Here is a 22,707-nt window from a genome sequence, read left to right on the forward strand (position 1 = left end):
TGAGTCCTGGCTGCTCCATTTCTAATCCACTCCCTGCCAATGGCTTGGGAAAAGCAACAGAAGATGGCCCAACTACCTGGGGCCCTGCCACCCACATGAGAGACCTGGAAGAATCTCCCATCTTTGGCCAGGCCCAGCTCCAGCTGCTGTGGCCATCTGGGGAGTGAACCAATAGATGGAAGCTCTCTGTCTCTGTTTCTCCCTCTCTGTGTAACTCTTTCAAATAAATAAATAAATCTTCAAAAAATCTGCCCAATAAATACTAGACCTACAACGCCTGTCTGCAAGTACGGAGAAACTTTCCAACAAATCTCTTCTAAGATCTCTTTCCCCTGGGCGGGCATTTGGCACAGTGGTTAAGATAATGTCTGGAATGCCCACATCCTGTATTGGGGTGCCTGGGTTCAAGTCCCAGCTCTGCTTCCAGCTGAAGCCTCCTGCAAATGTACATTCAGGGAGGCAGCAGGTGACAGTTCAAGGACTTGGGTTATGCCACCTGTGTGGGAGACCCAGACTGAGTTCAAGGACTTGGGTTATGCCACCTGTGTGGGAGCCCCAGACTGAGTTCAAGGACTTGGGTTATGCCACCCGTGAGGGAGACCCAGACTGAGTTCAAGGACTTGGGTTATGCCACCCGTGTGGGAGACCCAGATTGAATTTCAGGCTATCAGGCATTTGAGGAATGAACCAGTAGACGGGAGACTTCTCTGTCAAATAAAATAAAACAAAATAAAATAAATAAGCAACTTACTTATTTAAAATATCCATTTATTTATTTGAAAGAGTTACACAGAGAGAGATATCTTCCATCTGCTGGTTCACTCTGTAGACAGCTGAAGCCAGGACCTGAACCAGAACCCATATGGGATGCTAGCATCGCAGGTGGCAGCTTTATCCACTATCCCATGCTAGACCACATTTTTTTTTTTTTCTTTAATAAACAAAATCTCTTTACTCTAAAAGGCTAACTCTTTTCTTTCCCTAAATCCTTAAATCACACACTAAACACTGACGGCACTTCAGGAAATGTCACATGACTAGAGATATATTTTCAAATTTTTGCCCAATTCAGCTCGGAGTATGTTACATAACCCATTCTACTTAAGAGACTCTCACTGATTCCATAAAGAAAATCAGATCATTCATAGGTGCAGTGAAAAAGAGGAACACAAACCTACAGTTTTAAAGGAAAAACAACATAAATAACATTTATGGCCAAATGAGAAATAACTACCACTACCCACTTCTCAAACACTGAGGGCGGTCACGGGGAAGGAAAGGAGCAGCTATGCATACCTTTCTAAGGAATGAGTCTGCCACTCTTGCAACAACAAATCTAAAAATTCAAATGAACGCCTGCAAAATAAATGTGAATTTTAATTAAATGTTGTACTGACAAATGCATTAACACTAACATTCCTAATACTGAACTTTGACCCCCAAATTAAACCATAAGAAATGCTTTTAGATATTTTAATTGTGGAATTCTTGACTCACTTTAAGGATCCAAGTGTTCCTATGCTAAATAATTCATAAAGATCTTAAGAGCCCCCCATAATTTTAACTAAAAATGTCTGTCAAACAGAAAATTTAACAAATTTTGTTAATTTAAAAAATATCTACTAAACATCTACTGTGTACTAGGCACTGAAGATATACAATGGTGATTGAGGAAGATATGACAGCCTAGATCTTTAATTTCTACATTTTGTTTCCCTAAATCAAGTTCATATCATTTCTCCCAAGCCCTTCAGTCCTCAAGCTCTTTAATTGTCGTGTTCTTGAGCTCTTCTTTCTTGGCATTTAATAACACATTTCTGTCTTAATTTTCTTCCTTTATTAACATTTTTTCCTCCACATTAAAAGGGTGTTCACCTGGTTGGTACCAGTCTTAGCCCATTTCTCTTTGGACTTGGGCAACATCATCTGTACCCTTAGCTCCAATTATCAGACACAATTCTCACAACCAGTCCTGTATCTCAAGCACTGGTTTTCATTTCAGGTGTTCGAAGCTGCAACCAGCTTATGGACATCTCCATACAAGCAGTGACTGAGAACTCAAACATAACATTCCAAACACTTGTTTCTTACCCCGTGAAATCCACTGTTTTAGCCCACATTAGACGGGCTGAGTGACAGAGTGGGACTTACACCCTGGCACTCCGACTCCAGAGCTCAGCCTGAAGCACTTGATACCACCCCATTATTCATACCCAATTTTTAAGACTCATTTAATACACATGAAATCCATTTTTCATTTATTAAACAAAATCTCCTTCAATCAATTACCATTTATACAGCTCTGGTTCATACTCTGCCTCTCCCTTAGGTAAATTATAACAATTGTGCCGGAGGACATCACACCTTTGAGTTCACAAAAAAATCTACAATTGTCAAAGACTCCTATCCCCCACGGACAACGTCAAAATTCCTCCTCAGGACATTCAATATCCTCCACAATACCACCTCAGTCTACTCCCCCAGCAACCAGCCTCTTCCCACAGAAACCTTCTCGACTCCGTGTTCTGGACTCGGGGGCCTGTCTGATGGCTCCACAGCATGTGGCACAGCTTTAAATCTCTACGAGGCTGTATCTGATCCACCTCCCCTACCATTCTTGGCCTGCTCCCTATATTCAAGCAATTCTACGATGCATTTCCTGATTCCTGCTTCTCTACCATATTTCTGTTTCTCAATGAAAAACAGGCCTCTTCTGTAAAGACTGACTTTGTCGACTGCTTCTTCCCCATCCACTCTTTTTTTCACCACCCTTTACAAATGTAAACAATATTCTTAGCTTGTGCTTTATAAGACCAGGCTATTGTTCAGATTTGAGCTGTGGGCTATTGTTTGCTGATCTCTGACATAACAAGAGGTGACAACTGCTGCCAAAACGGAACCCCTGAAAGGCAGTGATCACATCTTACTCAGCTTCTTCCTAACACTCCAGGTGTTTAAGTAAGTTTGCTTACCAGTTCTGTTTTAGAAAGGAAAAGAGTTCCTTACAAATTTCTTAAACATCAAATGCACAACCTTGCTTTCCCTGTCTTCACTACTAATGGTGAGAGTGGTGACATCAGAAGCCTTAAGAGGCAGACACAGCGAGGTGGTACGATGGGGAAAACTGACGGGCTGGCAGATCAGATTGACTGGGCCTGTCCCAAACACTAGGTTAGGTTGCACTAGGACGTATCTCATCTGCTCCTGAAATCCCGGGATCGACATTATCAGCCTTACTAACACATGCACACATGAAGTTCAGGCAGGATATTCAGCCAATGGCACTTGTAGGACTCTAGCCCAGGCCTCATTCTAGACTCTCTCCAAGGCAAGGCAAGCCTAAATAGACGAAAGCTTAATATGATAAAACTGAGAAATGTGGGTGGCCATAATAATTCCTTTACCCATTTTTCCTGATACTGATGTAAGAATATTTTATTGTGGTTTTGTGGAAGGCAAGAAATTAATGACAATCAATTTTTTATACCAAAGAGTTAAACATAAGACAATATTAAAGTTACTCCTTCCCACCCCAATTTTTTTTTGGACAACTTACCTCCTCACAGGAACTGATTTTGATGTGCAATTGCTTGTAATTAAAGGTATAAGTCTGGGTACATGAGTATGCTGAAAAAGACGTTTTGGAAAAGGCTGAAAAATACTGTGCACTTCACGTAGTCTTTTGTTGCCATATTAGAAACAATAGGACAAAAACACTTCAAAACTCAGAATTTGAAAAAATTAACACCATTGTTGAAATGTTTTCCGAAATTAAGGTATTAGTAATGATGATAATATTTCAAAAGGACAGCTGTGGATGTAGTAATATGTAACAAAGATAACTGAATAGCAGCAAAAACATATTTGACAATAGAATTTTGGAGACAGAGATAACTGAAGGGACTGGTCATGTATCAGATGCATTTTCTCAAGTACCATGACTACTTCTGGTAGAAAAGAGTAACTGCAATGTCATCAAAGCAGGTAAATCAGAGTGAATCTAAATCCCTAACCATTGGGAGTGCACTTCGAAATGGTAATTTTATAACAGAACTTTTCGTTCTGGCTGAGTAATACCTCTCTAGAATTCAACTGAAAGTTCAACAGGCACAATCTGGATTCTGTGAGTAACTCTCATGTTATTCTTTAGTGAAGCCAACACTAACAAGCTCGTAATAGACTGAGGAATAAAACAATGACCCATGCATATGTATTTTATGCCTTCAATGCCCATTTTTCTTCTAAGCTAATGACACAGACTGCATTACCTAGGAAGCAGGCTCTAAGATGGACAGTAATTTGTAGAACACTTATTAAAAAGTGTCCTTGAGATCAAAACTAGGAAAAGAAGGAGGAAGTAGGAGTGGACAGAGGAAGAAATCACATCGTGTTAAGACTCCAGGATATCGTTAGGGAGCTCTGGAGCTCAACAGGTCCTTCAGAATATTCTCGAATGGGCCCCAGATGGCCAAACCGTCACACAGCTACATCAGTCAGTTATTAGATATGGGCCTTACTGGGGAGGGGCAAGATCATGGTAATGGCAGCTCAATCCTTAAAGAGCCTGAAAGCTGACGTGCTGCCAACAACGCTTCCAGCACTGGGAAAACAGACGTGCACACACAACAGTTGCCTGCCACAGCTACCTGAACCAAAATAAAAAGGAATTTTTTAAGCCACCAGAGAGAAAACACCCACAAGTCTAGGATTATGTATATAAGAGAGGGATCTGCTTGCATTCAATCCTTACATTCAGCATGTTTTCTTATGATAAAACAATCAAATAATACCTCATTCTTTACAGACAATAATTAAGTCAGGAAAACAATTAGGAGGGATAAGAAAGTGACTGCAAAGTTTAACAATCAAATTTTCAGTCCTTAATTGTGAGGATAAAGAAAAGCCATTTCAAAATATTCAGATAAAAAAAACTTGAAAATCTAAAGTCATACAGGAAGGACTGAACCCAACTGAAAAATGAGAAGTGTAAATATATACAAATAAGCACTGGTCAGGAATAAAAGCAGTAAAAAACTATGAAGTTAATTACAATTGCTGAAAATATCTGTTAAATTTAATCTAATGGCTGCAGGAAAAATTACACAAATGAGAAAAAAAGTACTTTTTAAGAGGCAGGCAGGGAGGAGTGAAATATAGGTTTTATTCTTGATGCTGATAAAGAACTTTTAAATTACAAAAGGGGAGGAAAGAAAAAAAAGAAACAGGCAAGAAACACAATAAATAGAAAAAAAAACAAACATACCAATCAAAAATTCTGATCATACATAAAATATTAAAGGCAAGAACTGACAGGATAATGAAATTGATAAAAATAGAATTAGAATTTGCCAGATAGATTGTTTTAAAAAATGAGATGAAAGGCACTGGCGCTGTGGCATAGTAGGCTAGGCCTCCACCTGCGGCAACGACATCCCATATGGGCATTGGTTCTTGTCCCAGCTGCACCTCTTCTGATCCAGCTCTCTGCCTATGGCCTGGGAAAACAGTGGAAGATGGCCCAAGAACTTGGGCACATGAATCCATGCGGGAGCCCTGGAAGCAGCTCCTGGCTCCTGGCTTCAGATTGGCCCAGCTCTGGCCGTTGCGGCCATTTGGGGAGTGAACCAGCAGATGGAAGACCTGTCTGTCTGTCTCTTCCTCCCTCTGTCCATGGCTCTACTTCTCAAATAAATAAATAAAAATCTTCTTTGTTTTTTTAAGATCTATTTATTTATTTGAAAGCCAGAGCTTCAGAGAGGCAGCGGGGACTCGAATTGGCGCCCATATGGGTTGCCAGCACTGCAGGCAGCAGCTTTACACGCTACAACAGAGTGCCGGTCCCAGTAAAAATCTTAGAAAAAAAAGATAAAGAACTTGAATAACATAAAAAACAAACAAACAAACAAAAAAAAAAAAAACAAAACAAGAAGTCCAGGGCCGGTGTTGTGGCATCATGGGTTCAGCCACTGCCTGCCGCACCAGCACCCCATATATGCAGCACCGGCATCCCATATGGATGCCAGTTTGAATTCTTGCTGCTCCACTTCCAATCCAGTTCCCTGCTAATGGCCTGGGGAAATAGCGGAAGATGGCCTAAGTCCTTGGGCCCCTGCCACCCATTTGGGAGAGCAGGCCTGGCTCAGCCCTGGGTATTGCAGGATTTGGAAAGTGAGCCAGGGGATGGAATATATCCCTCTCTACCTCTCTCTATATATAACTCTGCCTTTCAAATAAGTGAAATAAAAAAAAAAAAAACACAGGAAATCAAAGAAGTTCCCTGCAAATGCTAATGGACTACCTATATAAAATGATGATATGCTCCACTAGCTTTATAATACTAAAATAATAAAAAGCTTTCACAAAGTATCTAATAATATGTCACTCAAGGCTAGTCTAGAAAAATAAAAAGCCAAAAATATGTAAAAAATAATATTACTATAAGAAAGAAATGGTTATACAAACAATTAGTACAGTTTTGTTTTATTTTATTTTCTTTTGGCAGCAGAGTGGACAGTGAGAGAGAGAGAGAGACAGAGAGAAAGGTTTTCCTTTGCCATTGGTTCACCCTCCAATGGCCGCCGCGGCTGGCGCACCGCGCTAATCCGATGGCAGGAGCCAGGTACTTCTCCTGGTCTCCCATGGGGTGCAGGGCCCAAGCACTTGGGCCATCCTCCACTGCCTTCCCGGGTCACAGCAGAGAGCTGGCCTGGAAGAGGGGCAACCGGGACAGAATCCGGCGCCCTGACCGGGACTAGAACCCGGTGTGCCGGTGCCGCAAGGTGTAGGATTAGCCTAGTGAGCCGCGGCGCCGGCAGTACAGTTTTTTTAAATTAAGAGAACACAACAATAAGTTTTATAACAAAGGTTCTTTAAATCCATATGAAATTGATATTCTTAAAAAAAATATATAAATAACCAACATTTCAAAAAGAGGTTAAAGAGCTTATCAGACCCTAAAAACAGAGTAATGAATTAGAAAAATATGTAAAACAGGAAAACTAAAATATATTCCACAACAGACTTATTCATTAAGATGAATGCCAAAATCTTAACTAAACCCAGCTAAACAATTTTACCAGCATTACAATGTACAATGGCCAAACAGAATTTAGTTCAATAAAATTGGACAAATGAAAAAAATCAAACATAATCATTCTAAAGATATTAAAGGATGCTTGATAAAATTTATCATCTACTCCTGATAAAAATTTCCCAAAATATGAATAGAAGGGCATTTTCACAATCTAACATGGAGTATTCCATAGTCACCCATTTCAAATATCATAATTCGTTAATGTTAACTATGATCCCACCACACTCAGGGATAAAACAAATGTCTCAATAATTTCCATTCTTTTCTAATATTGTTAACAAAGATTCTAGGTTATAAAGGATCTTAAAAAAAGTTAAATCAAGAAAATAGGACAATCTTCATATATTCATAAATTTTTAACAAGCACTGAATTTTATTGCTGAAAAAGAATACCTCCTGGTAAACAGTATTAGAAAAAACTTCATTTTTTTAACAGAAAAAGATAAACTGATGAAAAACATTGAAAAGGTATTTAAAAACAGAACCACATATTTATGGAAATTTATTCCACAAACATGGACATTTCCAGAAAGATTGCATTACAAACCATCAGAGGCATTCAGTTGGGAATATGAAGTTGGATATCTATACTTCATACAAAAATAAAGTGTACTGTATCTAAACCTAAGAACTAAGAAAACAATGATAAGGGTTCTAAATGATTCAATGTTTTTTGTAACTATAAAATGAGGCAGGCCATTTTGACTACAACAAAAATCACAAAAGGAGTAGTACCTCAATAAATAAAAATTTAACGTTTTGATATACAAAAGACAGCTTAAATGATATCTGAAGAAACGACAAACTGTGGAAAATACCTGCAACGTATATAATATCCTTATGGTATATTAAAAGTTCTTAGATATAAATTTTAAAAATGCAGAGTATAAACTGACAATCTGTAGAAGAATTATAAAAGGGAAAAATAATGATTCAGGAGAGACAAACTATAATAACATTCTATTTATTAAATTGAAGACTTTAAAGAAACGGATAATAAGACAATATTGGTAAAGAAACAAGTTAAAGACCGTTATACACACACAAACGTACATACACACTCACCATAACATGGGGTATTCACAAACTGCTTATTGTGCGGTAAATTTGTTTGGGCACAGAATGAAAGTCTGGAAAAGTATATACTAAATGGCTAAAGTGATAGGTTATAGAAGAGGAGAATTCAAGGGGAGAGGTTTTTTCTTACTGTTCTTTTGGGCATCCTCAAAATATGGACAATGAGAAATACTAAGAATTTGTGCTATTTTTTGGTATAATGAAGAGTGAGCAAAGCGAAGAAAGTTTATTCAAAGAAACAGAGAAAGCTCTCAGCAGCAGGGAGTGGTCCTAAAAGGTGACCCGAATTTGTCATCTTTCATCACTGTTTGTAGCATCTGTGATTACACACACAGGAGCACGTACAGATATGTACTCACATGTACATGCACATATGTACTGCAGTCCATATACAAGAATGCTTCCTTTGTAATCTTCTGTATTATAATGAGCATACATTGCTTTCTACTACCAGAAAAATAATTTAAAAGCAATTTTCCTCAGGGTTAATAAAATGCTGGCAACAACTTACTGAAGTCCAGGGGTGGGGGACCTACCCGAATGATGAACCTGATTGCTGCACATCCAGAAGTTGCCATGACTTTTGCACTATTGGGGACAAGGTTAAAAAGTGTAGGAACAATGGCTTCAGCGCCATGATCAAACTTGTTTCCCAGAACTGTTGAAAGATGCCTACAAAAGGAGACAAGAAGTATAAGTTTAACATTAAACATAGGCAGGACCATATAATTTTAAAATACTGAATTAATTTAGGAATTTTTATCTTAATGAGTTCTAATGGCAGAAAAATGAGAAAGGGAAGTCCAAACACAATTATTCCCTTCTTTTCCTCATCCTTTAACTTGTTGGTTCAAAGTTGAAATCCGGGATCGTATTCCTCTCTTTGCAACGGCACTTGCAGAAGCCATCTGATTTGAGAACTCAACTATGAATGCTAAGTACACGCCAAGTGAAATAACCAGCTCTGACTTCTTGACCCTTCATCTTTATCCATCAGTATTTCCACTGTGATGCTCTAAAAATTAATCTTAAATTCAGCATCTTTTACAAACAAGTTTGAAATCTTCTGAAATCAATGCTCCTAATGACATTATTTATTCTATAAACAGGACCACCACATTTGTAGTCACAAACACTCCCTGATATCTTTGGGGCAGGACTTCAGAAACCATGATTGAAAATACAGCTCTATCACAAGCTAGTGGGTTCAGTGATTTTAAGCACAAGCACAGTTGCTCGTCTCTTTCTGAATTTGTACCAGAACAGCTAATTCAGCCTTTCATAGTATGGTTCTAGATCTGACAGTGACTGCAGCATTGGGACATTCTGATATATCTTATTTAAAATATACAGTTAGGATAGCGTTAGTTCCAAAAATTCAGGTCTTGGATTCAAACAGGTAATCTGACTTAGAGCCACGACTAGTGTTCAGTTACAGTATCAATTCTCCCTTGTCTAAACTCACAGGCAAAATCAAAAGCAGAGAGGTGTTGCCAGTACCTAGATGTCGTCATCCTTTAAGGAGCGTGAGTTTTGTTCTGGTAGACAGGTAATGAACTCAGGTACCAGTCTGATCTCTGTAACTAGTTGGGAGAGGAGGGGTAGGAGAGTAGCCTTGGTTTACAGCTGGGTTAGTGCCATTCCCATTTTACAATGGCCTCTCTGCAGTCTTAATGAATGCCCATGGTATTGAGTAAGGGATCTTCTTCCTGGCTGGTTAGACCTGGAACACCGCCCAGCAGTGTATCAGCTCTGGGAATTGTTCCATGCCTTTCACATGCACAAATGAGCATTCAGTTAACTCGGGATCACACAGCTTTCTATACATCTTTTTCTATGTGTCTCTCTTCTTTGTAGTATTCTACACTGCAAATTTCAGCCAGTGAACTTGCCTTGCTCTGCTTAGGTTTTCTCTCCATTGCCCACGGCTTAGAGAGTGCCTTGGCTTAAAATCTTGCCGATCATACTGTTCAACGTATTTGTGCTTTTAAGAGTTCCAGTCCTGCCTGACTAATGTCCATTATCTGGACAATATTTTAGATATTTTGTCTAGTTGTCTGAAAGAGGGCTAGTCCTGCTTTAAGTATATTTTTCTTTTTTTATTTTTTGACAGGCAGAGTGGACAGTGAGAGAGAGAGACAGAGAGAAAGGTCTTCCTTTTGCCGTTGGTTCACCCTCCAATGGCTGTTGCGGCCGGCGCACAGCGCAGAGCTGATGGCAGGAGCCAGGTACTTCTCCTGGTCTCCCATGGGGTGAAGGGCCCAAGCACTTGGGCCATCCTCCACTGCACTCCCTGGCCACAGCAGAGAGCTGGCCTGGAAGAGGGGCAACCGGGACAGAATTCGGCGCCCCAACCGGGACTAGAACCCGGTGTGCCGGTGCTGCAAGGTGGAGGATTAGCCCAGTGAGCCGCGGCGCCGGCCAGTATATTTTTCAAGGTTATACTTTATGGACTTTGGGTTTTTTTGCTAATTAAAGCCATTTGATCAGTTTAGTATATTAACTTATCTACCAACCTTTCTAAATATCATTTATAATACATTTTCTTATGGTTTCCTGCATGGGTAATAAATTATGCCACCTGCTCGTAATGGCAGTTTTGTTCCTTTTCTTGCGATCATCATACTTTTTGTTTACTTATTTTTTACTAGAACATCTAACATAGTCCTGATTAAAAGTATCAATAGTAGGCACCTTTGTGTTCCCTACCTTCAAAGGAAAGTATTTGATCTTGTAAGACCTTAAACAACAATATACACAATAACAGTATCTAGTGGTGAATGGAATTTTAAGTGTTCTGTCAATTAAGTGCTCTGTGGAAGAATATAAACATATAGATTTTGGCAAGTTAATAATGCATGTTATAATTCTAAGATAATTTCTAAAATATCAGAAATAGAATGTTTAATATCCAAATTAGTGATGATAAAAATGAATATAGCTAGTTTCCAAACCTTTTATTTTCTTCTTATGCAGGTAGAGTTAATGACTAAAATTCCACCAATAGGTTGCAGATACAGACAACACACTTTAAGGCTGGTGTAAGAGTTAAAGATTAAAAAAAAAGAAAATTGGAAAAATGAATCCTATGTATAATACAAATTATTTATAGATCATATATACTTTTTTTGGGGTCATCTTGTAACTGGTTTACTCAAAGAGCGCTGAATCAATGAGTACTCAACCCATTCATAAAACATACTAATTCCAAAAGGATTTTACTTACGCGACAGTAATGCAAGCTTCGCGAACCACCTGGGACCTAAGATCCTTAGCGGAAAGTTTAAGTGCTCCGTCCAACAAGCGTAAATGCTGGAAAAAGCAATCATATTGTGCAGCTCCTGCAACCAGGAGGGATCGGATTTTCTTAAGCTGGTTAAAAAAAAGGACTATTGTTACTGATACAAAACTTGATAGTGGGGAGAAAAAGCTATCTAAGTTAAAATATTCACACAAAATTTCCAAAACTGGAATACAAGATGTTTCATTGGATCTACATAACTACATTCAGGTATTCAGATATATACAAAACATGTCCGCTGTAAACAGACATGCGGAAAAGGCCCCTGGAGAGCAGCAGCACAGGTGCAGTCAGGAGCGTAACAAAAACATGCAGGTCAGTAAACTTTCAAGTTGTAAGGGAGTCTCTCATTTTCAAATTATGGTAAAATACATAATAACATAAAATTTACCATATGAAACACTGTAAAGTATACTGTACATTTCAGTGGCATTAAGTAATTCATAATATGCAATCACTACCTCAATCTATTAAGTAAAAGTACAAAATTAAATAAACAATCAATAAGCCATCATCATGTCCATCTTACCATTATCACACTTTATGAAAAAAAAAATAGCTCTTTCTCCTCATGTATATACATGGGCATTTCAAAAAACTTACTGCATTGGCACGTTGATCCCAGTCGTGTTTGTCATCTGACAAAATTTCCCTGATTTTATTTAATGTTTCTTCAAGTTCTCGACTAGAATAGATCTTAAAGAAAAGATGCAGAATTCAAAATTAGGCTCTGCTGTGTAAAATAATCTTTTAATTAATGGGTTATTGCCCATTCTAGCATCATTTTTTAAATGGACAATGAAAATCCATTATCACAATAATAAAATGTGGCTTTTCTTCTTATTCTTTTTGCTATTCCCTGCCCCCACTACCTCCTACCCCAGGAGTAACTTCAATATTTTTTTTTTTTTTTTTTTTGACAGGCAGAGTGGACAGTGAGAGAGAGAGACAGAGAGAAAGGTCTTCCTTTGCCGTTGGTTCACCCTCCAATGGCCACTGCGGCCGGCGCACCGCGCTGATCCGAAGGCAGGAGCCAGGTGCCTCTCCTGGTCTCCCATGGGGTGCAGGGCCCAAGCACTTGGGCCATCCTCCACTGCACTCCCGGGCCACAGCAGAGAGCTGGCCTGGAAGAGGGGCAACCGGGACAGAATCCAGCGCCCCGACCAGGACTAGAACCCGGTGTGCCGGCGCCACAAGGCAGAGGATTAGCCTAGTGAGCCGCGGCGCTGGCCCTACTTCAATATACTCTTGAAAATGTTTGTAATTTGGGGCTGGCACAGTGAGTTCAGCTGGCACCTCTGACGCCAGCATCCCTTATGGGTGCCAGTTCATGTCCTAGCTGCTGCACTTCTGATCCAGATCCCTGCTAATTTGCCTGGGAAAGCAGCGGAAGACGGCCCAAATGCTTGGGCTCCTAAACCCAAGTGGGAGACCTGGATAGAGTGCGGGCTCCTGGCTTTTGCCTGGCCAGCCCCAGCCACTGCAGTCATTTAAGCAGTAAACCACCAGATGGAAGACACCTCTCCCTGTAACTCTGCCTTTCAAATGAATACATAAATCTTTAAAAAAAAAAATGCTTTGTAATTTAAAAATAAGTGCTTAGGCCCTGGCCCTGGCCCACATGTGGGAGACTCAGGTAGAGTTCCAGGCTCCCAGCTTTGGCCCAGCTTAGTCCTGGCTCCTGTGGGCATTTGGGGAGTGAACCAGCAGATGGAAGACCTCTCTCTCTCTCTCTCTCTCTGCCTCTCCTTCTCTCTCTGTGTAACTCTGACTTTCAAGTAAAATAAATAAATCTTAAAAAAAAAAAAAAAGAAAGAAAATAAGAAGCTCACAAAGAATGGAAGGGAAGTCCCAGGGAAGCCTACACAGAATGAGGGTTTACATCTAGTCAGGACAGTGAGCTTGAGCTGAGAGCTAATGTGTGAGTAAGACACCAGAGGCAAAGCTGAAAAAGACTGGCTTTCCCTGGAGGATGAACGGCATGTGCAAAGTTCTGTGAAAGAAACTGAACAGTGGTGTAGGAGTGAAGAGTGCAAAGGGGACAGGGAAGAGTCAGTGTCCCGGGCCTAAGGCAATCAGTGCAAGACCTGTTTTTTACAACACAGTCAAGGTTCAGAGGTAGGCATGTGGCCTAAATGTTTAAAGTTTTTTTTCCCATTTATTCTTATTTGTTTGAAAGGTAGAGAGAGAGAGAGAGAGAGAAAGCAAGTGCACTCCCATTAGCTGGTTCACTCTCCAAATGCACACAAAGGCCAGTGCTAGGTTAGGATGAAGTCAAAAGCCAGGAACTCATTCTGAGTCTTCTACACAGGTCACAGGTAACCAGGCTCATGAGCCACCCCTTGCTACTTCCCAGAGTGTGCATTAGCAGGAAGCTGGAATCAGGAACCAGGCTGGGACTTGAACCCAGGTAATCCGATATGGGATACAATGTCTTAAGTGCATGCCAAACATCTGCCCTCCAAATCTGTGTAGTTAGGCGAATCAGGCAAGTTTGACAGGATCACCTGAAAAGAGGCAGAAGGCAGTGAAGGTGTGTCGCTAATCCTAAGGAAAGTCAATGCAGAGGAATCAGAAGCGAGAGAGAGAAGTGGGGTCCTAATGATACTGTGCAGCCCTCAACAAACAGCCTGCATGTATCTTTCAACATTTATTAAATTCCAGTATTTACTACCCAAGTAGAGAGGGATGAGTCTATAAAGGAGACAGATGAAGTGGACACAGAGGTAGAAGGAAAAGAAATGGCAGAATATTTTAACACAACTACCTAAAAAATTTACAAAAGAGTGGGTGTGGTCAACAGTGTTTAATATTATAAAGATTCAGAGAAAACTAAAATTGGTTGATTCTGGTGCTATGAAGATGATGAGTGATCTATCCTAGACCTATTTCAATGGAGGAAGAAGCTGGCACAGGAGCAGATGAAGGTGAGACAACTCTTTTGTAAGTCTTACTGAGAAGGCAGAGACAGAGTATCTGGATATCAGGAGGATATAGTGTCCTGTGAGGTGTTTTTTTTTGTTTGTTTGTTTGTTTGTTTTTTAAGAAATCCAGCCATATGTAACAGAGTGGGTAGGTTCTAGAAAAGAGCAAGAACTTGAACCCATAGCTGAACACTGATGAAGGTACTGGTTTGGGGGAAATACTCTGCACCTGGAGCATAGGGCACAGGGGTACAGAGAGAACAAGGAAGCACCAGAAGGGTGGTGCTCCCATTCGATGGCATCTATTTCAAGGGAACTTCAAAGAGTTCATGGAAAATTATTAATTTATTTTGAGGCAAAAATTATTTCAAAACCAGCACAGTTTTTTCATAATATACATTTCCATTAATTTTATTTGAAAGGCAGAGTGACAGAGAAAAAGAGAGAGAGGAAGAAACAGAGAGAGATGGAGAGCCGGCACTGTGGCGCAGCCGGTTAAAGCCCTGGCATGAAGCTCCGGCATCCCATATGGGTGCTGGTTCTAGTCCTGGCTGCTCCTCTTCTGATCCAGCTCTCTGCTATGGCCTGGGAAAGCAGTGGAGGATGGCCCAGGTCCTTAGGTTCCTGCACCCATGTGGGAGGCCCAGAAGAAGATCCTGGCTCCTGGCTCCAGATCAGCACAGCTCCAGCCATAGTGGCCATCTGGGGCATGAACCAGCGGATGAAAGATCTCTCTCTGTCTCCACCTCTCTCTGTAACTCTGCCTTTCAAATAAATTAAAAAAATAAATAAATAAAAATAAAAAGAGAGAGAGAAAGAGAAAGAGAGATGGAGACTGAGCTCTCTCTCGTCTGCTGATTCACTCCCCAAATGGTAGCAACAGCCAGTGCTTGGTCAGGCCAAAGCCAGGAGCCAGGAACTCATCTAGGTCTCCCACGTGGGTGACAGGAACTGAAATACTTGAGGTATCATTTGTTTTCCAAGCACATTAGCAGGGAGCTGAATTGGAAGCAAAGAAGCCAGGCCTTGAACTGGCACTCCAGTATGAGATGCGGGTGTCCCCAGTGGTAGCTTTTCTGGCTTCACCACAATGTGCACTCTGTTAATTTTGAAATACTCTCAAGTTCAGTAAATTAAGACGAGAATGCTATTTATTAGGACAAGAGAAGAGAAGAGAGCCAGGTTGATGGTTGGAGAGGAAAGAAACATGCCTGATAACTAATGAGAGCAGAGAAGTAATCTGACCAGAGAAACACAGTAAGGATTTCAGATGGGTGAGGGCTTATTTTATGTGAATTCCATTAAAAACTATGGGCCTTGATATGTGACTTTTTACTGCAGAACTATTTCTGGCTTTGGGCACAGACAAAATAAAAAGTTGGGAATCAGAGTTGTAGTTTTACAAAAAAATGTTTTTAAATAAAAAATAAAAAAGGGATTTTTTTTTTTAAGGTTTACTTATTTTACTTGAAAGTCACAGTTACACAGAGAAGAAGAGGCAGAGAAAGAGAGGTCTTCCACCCGCTGGTTCACTCCCCAGATGGCCACAACAGCCAGAGCTGTGCCAACTGAAGCCAGGAGCTTCCTCCCAGTATCCCATGCGGGTGCAGGCGCCCAAGGACCTGGGCCATCTTCCACTGCTTTCCCAGGCCACAGCAGGGAGCTGGATTGGAAGTGGAGCAGCCGGGTCTTGAACTGGCACCCATATGGGATGCTGGCACTGCAGGCAGCAGCTTTACTTGCTCTGCCACAATGCCAGCCCCAAAAAAGGGATTTGAATTTAGTATATTACATGCAACCCTACCATACCAAAAGAAACTTTTGGTATCAAAACTTAGGTAAGAAGGAAAGTAGTGATGAAAAAGTCCGAGTAGAAAAGACTAGACTGGAGATCTCTGACGTCATAGAGAAGCAGCCAACAGAGCACTTGGAACAAGCAGAGATCATGGGTCAATAACGAGATGTTTCATTAACAATTCTGGAAACAGAGTAATAACATACGGGGGGGCTTCAAAAAGTTCATGGAGGGGCCAGCTTTGTTGTACTTTGCTTTTCAATTGAATATTTTTAAAACCTTCATGGAAAATGGAATTAAAAGATAATACAATTTCCACAATTTTTCCTAAAATATTTAGTTTTACTTATTTGAAAGGCAAAGACAGAGAGAGACAGGGAGTGGAGGAAGTAGAGGAGAGAGGACACACATCTGTACACACACCCCACATCCCCTACACAAATACGCTTCCCATCTACTGGTTCATTCCTACAATGCATATGAAGGCAAGGAGCTGGGCAAGACTGATGCCAGGAGTCAGGAATTCATTCTGAGTCTCCAACATGGGTAACAGAAACCCAACTACATGAGCCATCACCTGCTGCCACCCAGGGTATGCCTTAGCAGGAAGCTACACTGGGGAATGAAGCCAGGGCATGAATGTCAAAAATTTGTCCCTCTGAGACTTTTAATATATTTTTTTATTTCAGAGGTAGAGAGACAGAGACAGAGACAGCACCCAGTCATTAGAGACTACCCAAATGCCCCCAGTGGCCAGAGCTAGGCCAGGACAGAAGCCAGGAGCACAATCCAGGTCTCCCATGTGGGTGGCAGGAACCCAGCTACTTGAGTCATTATCTGCTGCCTTCTAGGGTCTACACTGGCAAGAAGTTAGGAGGAGCAGGAGCTGGGAATCAAACTCAGGTACGTGGATGTGGCCCTTAGGCATCTTAACCACCAGTGTTTAATTCACTCCACCAATTAGTTTCATGAATCCCTCTTCTGTAAGTAACATCAAAAATCCCATTAAAGTAAGGGTGGGGAGGAGATGGAGGAATATGATGGGTCACTCAAGTGACGCGTTGATCAAGAATGCATCAAACTTTAGCATAAGAATAACAGCTAGCATGTACCTGGCACATACTTTATCTGCTCTCATATTCAATTCAATCACCCTGAGTACGTGGTAACACTTCCTATTTAAGATGAGGAAACTGAAGTACAGAGAGCTAAGTAATTTGTTCAAGGTCATTCAGCTAGTGTGGTGGAGCTTAGATTCCAATCCAGGCCACTGTGGGATGCTGTCCACCTCAGCACGTGGCAACAATGAAGAAGCTGACCACAGAGCACAACCCTCATGTAAAGTGTGTGTGGAAACAATGCTCACCAAGTGACTACAAGGGGAGCAGGCACAGTAAACCTTCTATAAACTACTAATAGCATGTGAATCAAGAGAATAAACAGCCTCTTTTTTAAAGAATTTCAAGGAAAAAAATTAGATTTTAATTAAGGCAAGAAAATTGGAGAGACCCTCCAAAAAAAAAAAAAAAAAAAAGGATTTAGGGGAGGTGTTGCTTTTGAAAACAGATATTCCAGAGGGCACAATGAAAGGGACGGAACATTTGCAAGCCAGGGAGGTAGTGGAGAGTCAGTTGCAAGGCTGCAATGGGTAACTTGGCTTTACTGATACTATGATGTTAACCATTCTAATATGAATATGGTGAACAGTGAAAAATGTGTAAGTTCAACTGAGTTTTATTAATTAACTGTTTCTACAACACTGATATTTCCCTGTAAAATACAAAGAGGGAGAGGAGAATATATTTTTCCTATTATTCAGCAGTATCATGCCTATGTTTACACTTGAAAGAAACTCCCACAAATAATCATGAACATATGTATAAAAATTCTGACTGCAGCATGACACAGAATAACAAACCATCTACTAACTGAAATGAATGAAGCAAGCCTACCGGTTCTACATTGGGCAAAAATAAAAAATACTTAGTAAAAAGCCACGTTGTAGGATATGTGTACAATATATAATTTGTATTTTTAAGGCATGGAAAAATATTCTTATTTACAGATATGTCCACTCTGTTTCAATTACTTCTATGTGAATGGCTCACAAATTTATACTGTCAACAAACCTCCAACATTCTCTAGGCTCTAAACTCATTAATTCAAGAATGTGAACTTTCAGCTGGACACTGTACTGTTATGTTTTTCAATAATAAAGATTCCATTTTATTTCAGCCTCACTGGAGAAAAAAAATCACTTCAAAATCTAGATACACCAAGAAATACTTACTTGGTAGTAATAAGTCAAATATTTCATTTACATAATCACTTAAGGACAAAGAAATTTCAACAAGGAGCAAACCAGATGATGACATGAACAGGCACACAGGTGCTACTCATGAGGCATTCACTTTACTGGCAGCCTTACCTGAATAGAAGGGACATCTGTAAAAGCTTTTATAAAATCATCCTCGTCAACGGCTCCGGCACCTCCTTCTTTAGAAGCACCTGCTAATTAAAAGAAAATTAATGGAGAACATGGAAAATGTAACTCATATGATATCAGTAAAAGCAAAATTTTTAAGGATATTCCAACTTATAATAAAGCGTTAAGAAACACTTCAAACTTTCATAAAGTCAGGAACATAGGACCATTTGATTAACTCTTAGGAAGGAAGTAGACTAGAAGGGTAGGAAAACAACTACAAAAAAAGAGCTCCTCAAATCACTCAGCTCACTCAGTGCACTAGAGCAAGGACACAATATATTCAAGTGAAAGGATAAACACTTAAAAGAAAAAACAGCAATTTAAAATGACAGCATATTTCAGTAGAAATGACAACAAAATTATAAAAATGGAAAAAATGAAACAATAAGTGACAGCAAATAAGTGGCGCAGGGGATCTATCTATGCTGCTATAGTCAGGAAGGCACAGGTGAGAGAAATGAGGGTCTGGAAATTAAATTTACTTATGCAAAACAAAACAAGTCTTCTTTTATTGCATAGACAATAAGACAGTATAAATAATAGTATAAAACCGTATAAATAATATTATTTAAGAGCTAGTAATTAAAACACTGAATTTCAGCTCCAGATCAAAATTTAAAAATTAATCAAAAATAAAAAATATCATTTGAAATGTAGAGTTGCGCACGCACACAGAACAGAGACAGAATCTTCCATCCACTGGTTTACTGCCCAGATGCCCACAGCAGCTGGGGCTGGACCAGGCCAGGCCCACGTCAGGTACCTAGAACTCTAGCTGGCTCTCCCAGGTGGTGGCAGGAACCCAGGAATCTGAGAATCATCTGCTGCCCCCCAGGTGCAGATTAGCAGGAAGACAGAACTGAAAGCAGAGGAGTCAGGATTCCATTTCAGGCACTCAGATATGGGATGCAGCTGTCCCAAGCAGTGGCTTAACTCTGCCACAAATCTACTCTACCTTCTGACGTTGTGCTTAGACCATTTTGTCTACTGACCCTAATTGTTTCAGGTTAGGCTCTGTCATGGTGGTGGGGAGGGGTGTTGGAGAGACAACGCTCTGAAATCTGAAACTCTGCGCACTACTGATATGACACCACAAATGGAAGATGCTGCATCACGAAACTGTTTCATGCAAGTCATTTCACAAAAGTGAACATTTTTTAAAGGGACAAAATAATTTTAAATTATTCAAAACACTACATAAAATTACCTTAAGGCTGTGCATATGAGGTGTATCTGAAGTCTGAACAGATGATATGAAATTTAGACTTGAGTCTCATCATCAAGTTATCTCATTACACATATGCAAACATTCCAAAATGGAAAAATTCAAAATCCAAAATACTTCAGGTCTCAAGCATTTCAAGCAAGGAATACTCATCCTATATTAAATATTCTCTGTAAAAATACCTGCAGTAGGGACTGGCGCTGTGTTGTAGAGTATAGGTAAAGCTACTGCCTGCAGTGCCAGCATCTTGGTGCCTGTTAAGTTCCGGCTTCCCCACTTCTGATCCAGTTCCTTGTTAATCCAGCTGGGAAAGCAGTGGATGATGGCCCAAGTCCTTGGCCCTTGCACCCATGTGCTGCACCCAGAGGAAGCTCCTGGCTGCTCCTGGCTTTGGATCAGCCCAGCTCTAGTAGGTGGGGCCATCGGGGGAGTGAACCAGCAGATGGAGGATCTCTCTCTCTCTCTGCCTCTCTCTATATCTGCTTTTCAAATAAATAAATCAATCTTTTAAAAAACATAACTACTAATTTGTCTCCTAACTGAACTCTGGCTGATAAGTGATATTAAATTTCAACTCTACTTCACATATTTATTTCTTCATGGTAAGAATTTTTTAAAAAAGATTTATTTATTTATTGGAAAGTCAGAGTTACACAGAGAAAGGAGAGGCAGAGAGAGAAAGAGTTCTTCCATCCGATGGTTCACTCCCCAATTGGCCACAATGGCCAGAGCTGCGCCAATCTGAAGCCTGAAGCCAGGAGCCAGGAGCCAGGAGCTTCTTCCAGGTCTCACACGTGGGTGCAGGGGCTCAAGGACTTGGGCCATCTTCTACTGCTTTCCCAGGCCATAGCAGAGAGCTGGATCAGAAGAGGAGCAGCTGGGACTAAAATCGGCGCCCATATGGGATGCCGGCACTTCAGGCCAGGGTGTTAACCCGCTGCGCCACAGCACCGGCCGCTTCATGGTAAGAATTTAACATATAAAATGGACTTCGACTACTTAAGTGTACATCACCATGGACAATCAACTTCAAGACTCCTGCAATTAAAAAATTAAATTGAAAAATCTCCTCAATTTTAAGTCTTGATAAACCAGCAAAGAAAATGATTCTAAAAAATCAGTATCAAAAAGTACTTAAGATTCCAAAGGTATTTTAGAAATTTTGTTTTCTCATCCTAAAAAACCTTTGGTAGATGGACATTATAGCCTAGCAGGCTTGGCTACCTCTTCAGATGCCTCTAGCCCATTTCAAAGTGCTGGTTCAGGGACCACCACTTTGCTTAGGATCCAACTTCTGCTCATGCATCCTGGGAGGCAGCAAATGACGGCCCAGGTCCTTCCACCCCCACTACCCATGTGTGAGACCCAGAAGGAATTCTTGGCTCCTGGGTTAAGCCTAGCCGTGACCTGGCTGTTGTGGACATTTGGGGAATGAACCAGCAGAGGGGAACCCATTTTATCTCACTTTGTGGCAATGCCTTTCCAATAAAAGCAAAGAATAAATAAACATTAAACAAACAAACAAAAAACTTTTGAAGATCTTTGTGAGTTTTAACAGCAGTAAGAGATGGACCAATGAACAAGACAACAAAGTTGTAATGAAAACTGTTAAGTTAAAAGGATAGTAACAGGGGCCGCTTCTAGTCCCGGCTGTTCCTCTTCAATCCAGCTCTCTGCTATGGCCTGGAAAAGCAGTAGAAGATGATCCAAGCCCTTGGGCCCCTGCACCCGCGTGGGAGACCCGGAGGAAATTCCTGGCTCCTGCCTTCGGTTTGGCACAGCTCTGGCTGTTGCAGCCATTTGGGGAGTGAATCAGCGGATGGAAGACTTCTGTCTGTCTCTACCTCTCTCTGTACCGATCTTTCAAATAAATAAATCTTTAAAATAAAATTTTAAAAAAAGGATAGTAAGTTTTATCAACAGAAAGGAGAATTAATACATATCTGCTGTAGGAAATTCAAATATAATAATGAATTATAGTTTTTTTGACATTTAAAAAAATCTATGAAATATTTTCAACTCTGTTCCCATGTACCTAACTGCTTAGCTGAAAAATTTCGATAAAGAAACACAAACTAAGATTCATAACCATACTATCTGAACTGAACATCTCAAAACACACATTCATTTGCCAACCTCTTGGCTGGGGGCTACTGTTTTGTTCTGACCAGGTCTCTGTAACACAGCATGCAGAGGCCCAGATTTTTACATTTTCTTCATAGTTGTCTTGCACAGACTTTCTTTTAGGGACTTGTCTTCGGCAAGTAGTTCTTAAACATTCAACACAGTTTTCATTTAAAAAAACAAAACTTCCTTTCCACATTTGTATTTTGTTTGTTTCTCTACTACTTTCTTGCAAAATGTTTTGTTACAATAACTAGAGCAAGCTATAGGCAAATAAAAGAACAAACAATTTGACTCCTGGGAAACATTCAGGTTTCAAGCGTTGAAGACTTGCACAGATACACCAGAGCACAGACAGAGAAGGACTTTAGTGGGCTCAAGGGTAGAAACCAGACCTTTCACAGAGGAATGGAAAAGTGAAGGGGAGATCAGTTTGAAGCATTATTACCATATATGAAGTCTACAGGAAACATCATACATAGAACAGAATCTTGACTCCAATATCAACAGCATGACCTACAAGCCTGACAAACACAATATCTATGCACTGAAGAAGAAGCAGATTTGAAAAAAAATCCTAAACAGGGCCAGGAAAGTGTTTCACTGATTAAAGACATACACAGGGAAGGCTGACTTTGAAAGTCACAGTTCACTTTAACCACAATGTCTTTTTAGTTCAC

At 40.3% G+C, this 22,707-nt stretch overlaps 1 protein-coding gene across 50 annotated transcripts in view; it reads right to left on the reverse strand.

Annotated features, from left to right (window-relative positions):
* CLASP2 (cytoplasmic linker associated protein 2) overlaps nucleotides 1-22,707 on the reverse strand; it is a 207,835-nt gene that overhangs the window by 98,297 nt on the left and 86,831 nt on the right. For 26 of the 50 annotated variants that reach the window (XM_051818589.3, XM_051818584.3, XM_089331273.1 and 23 more), the window contains 6 exons: nucleotides 18,619-18,698; nucleotides 12,075-12,167; nucleotides 11,397-11,542; nucleotides 8,707-8,842; nucleotides 3,557-3,627; nucleotides 1,297-1,356 (listed from right to left, as the gene is read on the reverse strand). In XM_051818589.3, coding sequence (XP_051674549.1) covers nucleotides 1,297-1,356; nucleotides 3,557-3,627; nucleotides 8,707-8,842; nucleotides 11,397-11,542; nucleotides 12,075-12,167; nucleotides 18,619-18,698 — 586 coding nt within the window. Of the gene's footprint in view, nucleotides 1-1,296; nucleotides 1,357-3,556; nucleotides 3,628-8,706; nucleotides 8,843-11,396; nucleotides 11,543-12,074; nucleotides 12,168-18,618; nucleotides 18,702-22,707 lie in introns of all 50 variants that reach the window. The other 24 variants (XM_051818588.3, XM_051818583.3, XM_051818591.3 and 21 more) reach the window with 1 other exon arrangement.

Source organism: Oryctolagus cuniculus, chromosome 4 (genome assembly GCF_051225735.1).
Source record: "Oryctolagus cuniculus isolate XC-2025 breed Fujian yellow rabbit chromosome 4, ASM5122573v1, whole genome shotgun sequence".
NCBI classification, from domain to species: Eukaryota; Metazoa; Chordata; class Mammalia; order Lagomorpha; family Leporidae; genus Oryctolagus; species Oryctolagus cuniculus.